Here is a 10940-nt window from a genome sequence, read left to right as displayed (position 1 = left end):
ACTTAATTCAGAGGTCGATGACAGCCGATGACACAATACAAAAAGATTCGCTAGGGGCACACGGGATGAGATATTTAGAAAAATCGTACGAAACGGAGGGAATTTTGGGATTGATTTTTATAGAAGTTCTCATTGAGCTACAACTGTGAAACTTCACAGATAGGATAAGACGCTGAGAAAATTTTAGAAAAGTAGAAAAAATTCCCTTAGGTGGCGCACGGACCGGAATATTTAGATAAGAATTTGAAAATTTGGTGTTTTGAGATCGATTTTAAAATAACTGTTGGGCTGCAAGCTTTTTTGCAGCTTATGGAATCCGATGGTATGAATGTGTGCTTGTTGGGTTGCACGCCCACAGTCCAAAATGCATCCAAATGCAACCTTTTAATACCGAAACCGATCCAAATAAACAAAAAACGCAATCCTTTGATGTTTAACACTGTATGTATTTTACAGAATTTATTATCGTTTTAAAAACAATGTAAATTAAATTTTGGTTTGTACAATGAAATGAGTAGCCGCGAAAAAATATGTATATCAAGAAAAATGTGCTTGCTAGCGCCACGAAAATCAAAAACGAATTTTAGGGGTGGAAAGTTTTCATCCTTTATGCACACAATATCGTTTATTTGAATGTTGGTATGTGGAGTGCGCCACTTGGCGCGCTGCTGGAGAAGACTCAGATATTCTTCACTCCACTTCTTCCAAAATATTTGTTGCAGATAGGTAACGCGCTGCCAACTATCAAGTCGATTATGATTTAGGGGCGTAAGGTCAGGTACTGGGAGAGCTGTGAAAGGACCACCAATAAGAAAATGGCCTGGTGTCAATACGTCGAGATCGTCCGGATTTTCGGAAATTGGTACTAGAGGACGAGACTTGATTACTGCAGAAATTTCGCATACTAAGGTGCGTAATTCATCGAAGCCAAGAAGTGCAGATCCTATTGTGCGATACAAATGCTGTTTGGTCATCTTCACTGCGGCCTCCCATAACCCACCAAAGTGCGGCGAACGGGGTAGTATGAATCGCCAATCGATTCCATTATTAAGGCAGTGCGCGTAAACATCTTTGTGATGCCTTTCATTAAGGAATAAGCGACGTAAGTCCTTCAGCTCGTTATTATCACCTACAAAATTAGTCGCGTTGTCGCACCAAATGCAGCTTGGTGTACCGCGAGTAGCAACCAAACGTTTTAAAGCGTCGAGAAAGGCACTTGTTGAAAGATCCTTCACTAACTCCATCCAAACAGCCTTTGTCGCAAAACAAATGAAAAGACTGATGTAACATTTTTGAGGCGATTTATTGCGCGCTTCGGGCTTGTAATAAAAGGGCCCGCAGTAGTCAACTCCAGAAATGGTAAAAGGGCGCGAGACTTCGATGCGCTCCTTGGGTAAATCTGCCATGATATGCTCGACGAGTCGTAGTTTTGTTCTGCAACATATGATACATTTTCGTAGGGCGCGGGCAACCGTCTTTCTTCCACCTATGGGCCAATACTGCTTGCGAATCGTAACTAGAAGGGATTGGGGACCTGCATGATGATATTTACGATGAAAATGCATAATTATAGCAAACGTTAGTGGATGATATTTTGGTAGAATGCTTGGATGTTGTGCTTCGAAGCCGAGGGTTGAATTCCTGAGTCGGCCACCAACCCTAATTATTCCTCAATCATCCAAAAATGGTGCTAATGAAGCGATGCTGCTCGAAGGGTGAACATTTTGCTGATTCTTGAGTACGGCATACTCAGGCCAAAGTTGGGCCCTTTGAACCATGCGAATTAAAATTTGAGTTCCTTGATAAATGTTTTCATAGGTTAGCTGCGATGTTCCTCTGGATTTTCGTATGGTTAGAAACTTATGAACATATCCAAATATGCGCTGCATCTCGCCGAATGAGTTGATATACTTAAACGATAGCGAGAAGTCGATTCGATTACACTGGTCGACGGCCAAAATTTACCAGAGACGCCGTTATGAAATTCGTATGTAAAATCGAGTTCATTTTTGATTCTATGGTACAGTTTTTGAGATATTTGCAATTTACCGTTATTCGAAAAAACCAAAAAGATGGCTCCCTTTAATTACGTATATCTCACGAACGGGTCAAGCAATTGCAAATAAGTTTACAGAATCGGAAAGACGATAAAATTTGCTATAAATGCATTATACATTGTTTTTGCTCACCCATATAGTTTTCGAGATATTAGCTCATCATTTCAGATTTTTGTTTTTTTTTATGAAAAAATATGAAAAAAATTACTTTTTGCGAGGGCAGCATTCCAAAACCACAACTTTTTTTCCAAATATTTTTTATTTACGTAAAGCTCTGTTTAATTAGAAAAAAGATAAGCTATCATCGAAGAAAATAGATGCAAAACTACGTAAGTTATAAGCGATCAAATAAAAATACCCAGGTTGCGCAACTTCAATGTATGTATACATACATATATTAAAGGTATAAAGTGCAAATGGGATATTATCCGGATAAACGAATAACACCATAACAATGATAATACTTTGCGGCCGCCGTGATGTGATGGTAGCGTGCTCCGCCTACCACACCGGATGCCCTGGGTTCAAACCCCGGGCAAAGCAACATCAACAATTTTAGAAATAAGGTTTTTCAATTAGAAGAACATTTTTCTAAGCGGGGTCGCCCCTCGACAGCGTTTGGCAAGCGCTCCGGGTGTATTTCTGCCATGAAAAGCTCTCAGTGAAAACTCATCTGTCTTGCAGATGCCGTTCGGAGTCGGCATAAAATCATGTAGGTCCCGTCCGGCCAATTTGTAGGGAAAATCAAGAGGAGCACGACGCAAATTGGAAGAGAAGCTCGGCCTTAGATCTCTTCGGAGGTTATCGCGCCTTACATTTATTTATTTTTTAATGATAATACTTTTTCTTTAAATAAATCAAATAGTACTTTTAATACTCGAATTGTTTTATAGTAGGTAGAGTGGTTGCATCGAAAGGAAGAGTGGTTGGGTTCGAAAGCTGCTGTAGGCATGTAGTTATAAACATGTATTTCCGTCACTTATGGGTAAGTAAGCAGGTAGATTTTCAAAATTATAAGACACAGAAAATCTTTAAAGCCTACATCTAAAGCAGGTAGTATTTTCTTTTCCCGGCTTAGTATAAAAAGGAACCTTTCTGTCTAGGTAAAATTAGATTTTTTAAATTTTATTCTTGTTCCGAGTATAAACATGAGTTAATGCGCCTTGAAACTTCATAACATCTGCAAGGCTCGCCGGAGATAGTTCAGTTCATAAGTCAAATTTCAAAACCGTGATTTAGTAAAAAAAATAAAATGAGTAAAAGGACGCGAGAATTTGAGTGTAATAACGATCCAGATATGTTCTGTTTCATGTGTGGCCAATATACTATCATAAGGCGACGACGAGTGTTCTCAGATCATATGAAAACTTTATACTCCAAGTATTTTGGCATTGAGCCTAAAAATGCTGAAAACCCATGGACACCGAACACTTTGTGTACATCGTGTCGAGTAGAATTGATTCAGTCGGAATCCGGACAACAAATAAAATTTGATACACCAATGATATGGAGAGAACCTACTTGCCATTCAATAGAGTGTTATATTTGTCAAACAAAAGTACTTGGCATTGGAAGATCAAGAAAAGTAACCTATGACAGCGTACCTACAGTGACATTACCAGTACTACATTCAACGGCAGTTGCGGATCCAGTTCCATTGTCAACAGTAACATCTGAGTGCGGGGAATCAAGTTGTACTGAATTTCGCATGGGAAAGGAGAGAAATGTTCTATCACAAGCACAACTTAATGATTGGATAAGAGATTTGGAACTATCCAAGGAAAAGGCCGAGATCCACACTTCTCGTATGCAACAATTTAAATTTGTATCATTGTATTTGATATATTGTAGAACTCGTCACGAACCATTTTCCAAACACTATACCAAGAAAGACAGTATATGCTACTGCAACGACATTCCTGGTTTATTCAAAGAGTTTGGTCAAACATATGATTCAAAAGAGTGGCGATTGTTCATAGACAGCAATAAACTGAGTCTAAAGGCTGTATTATTGCATATTGGTAACAAAACCCTTCTATCCCGCTAGCACATGCAGTAAATACAAAGGAAACCTACGAGGAAATATATGTTCTGATCTCAAAGTCGTTGCAATGCTATGCGGTATACAAAGTGGCTACACCAAGCACTGCTGCTTCCTCTGCAAGTGGGATAGTCGAACTCGTAAGGACCACTACGTCAGAAAGGATTGGCCGCAAAGAGTCGAGTTTACCGTTGGTGTGGATAACATCAAATACACCCCTCTTGTCAAGAAAGAGAAAATCATACTTCCACCCTTACACATCAAGCTCGGTCTCATTTAAAACTTTGTTAAGGCTTTGGACAAAGAAGGCGAAGCATTCGACTATTTGAAAACAATTTTTCCAGATATTTGTCAAGCCAAGATTAAGGAAGGTATTTTTGTTGGACCACAAATAAAAAAGTTGATCAACAATAATCAATTCAAAGGACTACTCTCATCAGTTGAGGCAACAGCGTGGGAATTCTTTGAAAACGTCGTTGCTTCTTTTCTCGGTAGACACATAAGCCCTAACTGCGAGCAGATAGTGAACGACTTAATCAATAATTATGCGAAAATGGGTAAGTATTAAAGGCTTATTAAAATTAATTTCCCAAAATTCTATAACTTGTTTACCTACTAATATTTTCTTTCCAGGCGTAAATATGTCGTTAAAAATTCACTTTCTGCACTCACATTTGAGCTTTTTTCCGGCAAATCATGGCGACGAAAGTGACGAACACGGCGAAAGGTTTCATCAGCAAATGAAATTAATTGAAAATCGATATCAAGGATTCTGGGACGTCGCAATGATGGGTGATTACTGCTGGTTTCTCATAAGAGAAACCGATCCTAAACTGAATAAGCGTCAAAGTCGAACACATAATTATTTCGACTACATAGTAAAATAAAATTAAGATAAAGATTGTTAGAATATAGTACAAACATAAATAAATTTAAAAAAAAAGTTAAAAATATGGGTAATTTCATTCATAAATTGAACTTTTAACTAAATAGAAACAGAGCATAGCTAGATATTTCACTCTTCTTTATACCATACATATGTACGTTTTGAGGTATACGTTGAAATTGCGCAACCTGGGTATTTTTATTTGATCGCTTATAACTTACGTAGTTTTGCATCGATTTTCTTCGATGATAGCTTATCTTTTTTCTAACTAAACAGAGCTTTACGTAAAAAAAAAAATATTTGGAAAAAAAGTTGTGGTTTTGGAATGCTGCCCTCGCAAAAAGTAATTTTTTTCATATTTTTTCATAAAAAAAAACAAAAATCTGAAATGATGAGCTAATATCTCAAAAACTATATGGGTGAGCAAAAAACAATGTATGATGCATTTATAGCAAATTTTATCGTCTTTCCGTTTCTGTAACTTATTCGTGAGATATACGTAATTAAAGGGAGCCATCTTTTTGGTTTTTTCAAATAACGGTAAATTGCAAACATCTCAAAAGCGGTACCATAGAATCAAAAATGAACTCAATTTTCGAAATCAGGGGGTGATTTTACATACGAATTTCGTAACGGCGTTTCTGGTAAAGAAAAAAAGTTGAAATTCGTGGTCCAGTGTTATTTGAAATAACCAGAGCCTTGTGACGAATTTCAGGGAGATTAGGGTTGGACGCGCCGGCCTGCGGCCAATCACGCTCCTCTGCTTGTAAGAAAGGAGGACCGTGAACCCAAAGCGTTGATCGGGACAACTCAGCTGGTGATGCTCTCTTTGACAAAATATCAGCTGGGTTAACGGACGTAGGGACGTAACGCCATTGCATTCCCTTTGTACGCTGCTGTATGGTACAAATACGATTAGCTACGAATACGTTGAATTTGGAGGGCTCTTCACGTAACCATGACAACACCACAGTTGAATCGGACCAACAGTAATAAGGACAATCGAAAAGCTTAATTTTAGCGATTTCGGCCGCTAGCTGAGCTAGTAAATCAGCAGCACAGAGTTCAGGTTTTGGTACAGTGAGCGTCTTCAACGGTGCAACGCGAGCTTTTGAACATAATAACTGAACTTGAAATGTATCATCTATTATTGAGCGTAAATGCAAGCGCCGTATGCATCAAGGCTGGCGTCACAAAATGCGTGAATTTCGTGTGCAGTTCCAATGTAACGTGGGAATGTCAAATAATGAATTTCTGAAAAGGCTATGCAGAATGTAGACCAAGCTGTATCAAGAGATTGTGATAGGCTCTCATCCCAATCAAGTTTGTCCCTCCACATTCGCTGCAATTTAATTTTCGCTTTGGTCAAGGTCGGGCCAATGAGCCCAAGCGGGTCGTAACAGCGATCTATGGTGGACAATACAGAACGCTTCGAATTTTTTCTAGGTGTGATTAGGGGAGTGAAAGCAAATAAAAAAGTATCCTTGAGCGGATCCCATGCAAGATCCAATGCCTTTGTAATGTTGCTGCTGTTATCGAATTTCAAAACACTTTCGCGGTCCGCATCAGGAATATCATGCAAGACGTCCGGATCATTAGAACACCACTTACGCAAGCGAAAGTTGCCTCGAGAGAGGAGATTTGTTGTTTGCTTCCTGATTTCGATAGCTTCTTCTACCGTGTTCCCACCAGATATTAGGTCATCAACGTAGAAGTCCCGCGTAACGATTTTAGCGCCCAGAGGGAATGATGAGGATTCGTCCTCAGCAAGCTGATGCATTGCCCGAATGGCAAGAAAGGCGGCTGGCTTGGTTCCATAAGTAACGGTGTCTAGTTCATAAATGCTAAGCTCACCCCCTGGGGAGTCCCGCCACTGAATGCATTGGAGCAGGTTGTCAGGTGGCGATACCTTGACACAGCGATACATTTTACAGATATCGCCAGTAAGCGCTACAGAAAACGAACGAAATCTAATGAGGATGTTGAATAATTTGGGCTGAATTGTTGGTCCTGCCATAAGGATATCATTTAATGATAAGCCCGAGGTTGTAGCAGCTGAGCCGTCAAATACAACTCTAAGCTTAGTTGTAGAACTATCTTCTTTGAAGACGCAGTGATGTGGAAGAAAGTATTTACACTCATCCACAGCTGCCGTGGGGACTAATGACATATGCTTCAAAGCGAGGTATTCTTTTATGAAGGCGCGATAGCTTTCCATAACATCAGGGTTCCGAAGTAGTTTGCGCTCAAGAGTTTCAAATCGCCGTTTAGCCTGCATATATGAGTCACCTAAGAACTGCGGATCAAGCTTCGTTGGCAAGCGAACCGAATATTCGCCCGAAGGTAAGCGCAAAAAGTGTTGTGAAAAATGGGACTCGCAATCGAGCTCCTCCTTTGTATTTTTAGATATGGGTTCAGCAATGTGTTCTACTTCCAAAAACGACGTACCAAATCATCCAATCGATTATTTGGTTCGATGTCACTAATTGTTTTTTGATTTACGACGAAAGACGAAAGTTTTGAATTGTGCTGCGCACCCCCTGACAAAACCCATCCGAAGAGAGTCTTTTGAAGCACTGGCAATCCCGAAGCTAGATGGATTTGCCCAACGCAAAGCAATTCGAAAAAGAGATTGGCTCCGATGAGCAACTCAATACGCTGCGGTATGTTGAAATTAGGATCAGCCAGTGGAATATTGGATGGCACGTTCCAGTCCGCAATATTCAAAGAAACGAGCATTTCATTCTACGAAGCTGAAGCTGATTGGCAAAGCGATTAGTAACAAAATTAAGCTGAGAGCCCGAGTCCAAAAGAGCACGACAGGGCACGAAGGTTCCGGCATGATTTTTTACGAGTATGATGGCAGTAGCTAGAAGCACATCATCAGAACGAGACCTTTCTGGAAGGGCGTGGACAAGGACAGAGGACGTTGCCACCATCGCGTTTGACTGCGAACTGATAGATTGAGAAGCTGGCATTTGATTGGTAGATGTGCATGTGGGTATGCGATCAAAGTGCAGAAGGGTGTGGTGCCTCGATTGACAGGTCCTACAAGAACCAGATTTGCAATATTTCAGTTGGTGGCCTTTCCTAAGGAAATTGAGGCAAAGCGCAAGCTTTTTAGCCTCCTTTTGCCGAAGATTTGGCGATAAATTTGTAAAACGCAGACAATGCTGAAGTTGATGCTCTGAGCTATAGCAAAACATACACCTTGCTGTCGAAGCATTCGAAACTACAAATGATTTTCTGTGATTTGTACTTACAGGTTTTTCGGTTCGGTTGACTTGACCCTTGTGCATTTGCATCGCATGCTCCACATTCTCTAAAGTTCGACATCGTTTTTCTAAAAATGAGGCCAGCTGGTCCCACGAAGGCAGTTCGTTGCTTGACGAATGTTCTTCCCATTTGGCTTGAGTTACCATCTTTGCAATATTAGATGTACAATGACGCAATCTGATATTTCCTCCAGTGATCCGAGTATTTGTAACGCTCGTATATGCGATGTGACCTTGTCCGTTAGCTCACGCAACTTATTTACCTCTACCTTGTCCAGCCCGAATATCTCTCTGATGTGTGCCTGAAATATAAGTCTGTTATTATCAAAACGTTTACGTAGTAAATCGAATGCAATTTTGTAATTGGCTTCATTTATTTCCAGTGATCTGATGGTGTCTAACGCTGCACCACTCAGACAGGAACGCAAGTGCTGCAACTTGTCCACTTGTGTGATGTCAGCATCCTTTTCAATAACAGAAGTGAACATAGAAAAAAAATTAGTCCACTCGGTGTAGACCCCACTGAATTTTGGCAATGTGAGCAATGGCAACCGAGAGCGATTTCCATTTACGATAATTGACTGCGAATCGTTGGTGTTCATCTTGAATGTTGAACAATGTTGATATACACTACGCTTACTAATTTCTCGTTGTAAAGATGCTTTGAGGTTTACTAGCTTATCATCAAACTTGTATGGTAAATCACTGTTCAAGCTTTCGACATCTAGTTCCTCAAAACTATTATGCGCTGCTGAGAATGTTGACTTTAATTCGCCCAATGATTCGATCATTGCCGACAATGCATATTCCTCCATGTTTTGCAGCTTATCACTGTTAATATCTGCCTCTATACGCAAGAGACGATTAAATATAGCCATGGTTTTTAATTTTAAGAAGGTAACTCGATCAGGAGATACCGCTGCAGGATCTCCCCCATTGGAAGAATCACCAGCCATTTTTATGCTTCTAAGTACAGAAAATGACTTTCGCAAAAAATTAACGAATTGAAAAAAAATGCAAGACGAAGTTGTTTTTGGTAGCAGTACTATGCAAGTATGTATATGATTTGCCAAAAAAAAACGTATATATATAATGTATATAAATTCGATTTGTAGTTATGTACGACACAGGCTGGTTATTTACTGGAAGTTACAGTTCTAACAGTTAAATGCCATGCTACAAAACACTCCAAATATGTATGTGCACGAGAAATATTCGCCAGAACCAAAAATGAAATAACTTTAGCACTGTTATTGCTGAACAACAAATCCGAATTGACTAATGTCTTGTATTTGCATTACCACATTCCCGCGGCTATCACGTCGGGGTCACCAAAAAATGTTGGGCTGCAAGCTTTTTTGCAGCTTATGGAATCCGATGGTATGAATGTGTACTTGTTGGGTTGCACGCCAACAGTCCAAAACGAATCCAAATGCAACCTTTTAAGACCGAAACCGATCCAAATAAACGAAAAACGCAAACCTATGATGTTTAACACTGTATGTATTTTACAGAATTTATTATCGTTTTAAAAACAATGTAAATTAAATGTTGGTTTGTGCAATGAAATGAGTAGCCGCGAAAAAATATGTATATCAAGAAAAATGTGCTTGCTAGCGCCACGAAAATCAAAAACGAATTGCTGTCGCTCGCCCATATGTTTTGCTTGACAACTATCAACACATACTCAGTCGAAGGTGTGTTCACTTAGGTGTCAGCTGCTGCTCCGAACAGTAACTTCTCATTGAGCTACAACCATGAAACCTCAAAGACAGGTTAAGACACCGTGACAAAGGAACAAAATGTGGAAGAAATTCCGTTAGGTGGCGCACGGATCGAAAAAATTAGATAAACATTTGGAAATTTGAAACCGGGTTTTAAGTAAATTCTCGATGAGCTAGAGGCTAAAAATTTAGAGCTTAATTGAGAGATCGATGACAGCCGATACACAATACAAAAAGTTTCACTAGCGGGCGCACGGAATGACATATTTAGAAAAATCAAACGAAACGGAGGGAATTTGGGATTGAGTTTTATGTAAGTTCTCATTGAGCTACACGTGTAAAACTTCACAGTTATGTTAAGACACCGAGAAAATTTAAGAAAAGGAGAAAATAAAATAAAAATAAAAAATTTTAAGCACTTCCTTTATATAAATGGACAAAAATCAGCGAAAAATTTCTCCTTTATAAAGGCGTATCCTTGCTAAACTTTGCTTTTTAAATTTTGACATAGAAATTGCAAAAATATTTATGAAAAGTAAAAATATAAAGGTGGAGCGCAATTGATTGACTAATAATATCTCCTTTCCCATCCAAGTAATGTGCGCTCCACTTTTATATTGTTACGAATATTAGCAACACAAAGGTGAATTGCCATCTCTAAGCCGATGCTAAACAGTGATTTGTATGCACATCAATAATTCAATCATTATGTCTACACACATGTCCATACGAGCAGGGGAGAAGCAACGCACAAACACATGCATATATCTTATCTAAGGTGCTCACAAGAGAGGGCAATAATTTGTGCAAGTATTACTCACGCGTATATGAGAAGCTATAAACGTAGTTGTGGCTGGTGACTTGGTAGCTGACATAGATTAGATTGATACGAATCTTTTTTTACGCTCTCATATTTTCGCTCTCACGAGGGATTTATCTCCTAGTTGATGCTGGCAA

At 39.4% G+C, this 10940-nt stretch overlaps 1 protein-coding gene across 6 annotated transcripts in view; it reads right to left on the bottom strand.

Moving 5' to 3' along the window:
* Nucleotides 1–440: 440 nt before the first annotated feature.
* LOC137252732 (uncharacterized) overlaps nt 441–10940 on the bottom strand; it is a 160470-nt gene continuing 149970 nt past the window's right edge. For 2 of the 6 annotated variants that reach the window (XM_067788801.1, XM_067788802.1), the window contains exons 4-5: nt 8248–8561; nt 441–1534 (exon numbers count right to left, since the gene is read on the bottom strand). In XM_067788801.1, coding sequence (XP_067644902.1) covers nt 471–1534; nt 8248–8389 — 1206 coding nt within the window. In that variant the 5' untranslated portion in view covers nt 8390–8561 and the 3' untranslated portion in view covers nt 441–470. Of the gene's footprint in view, nt 1911–8247; nt 9882–10940 lie in introns of those variants that run through there. The other 4 variants (XM_067788803.1, XM_067788806.1, XM_067788804.1 and 1 more) reach the window with 3 other exon arrangements.

This window comes from Eurosta solidaginis, chromosome 5 (assembly GCF_040869045.1).
Source record: "Eurosta solidaginis isolate ZX-2024a chromosome 5, ASM4086904v1, whole genome shotgun sequence".
NCBI lineage: Eukaryota > Metazoa > Arthropoda > Insecta > Diptera > Tephritidae > Eurosta > Eurosta solidaginis.
The sequence above is the reverse complement of the archived record's forward strand: the minus strand, read 5'-3'. Positions and strand labels throughout refer to the sequence as shown.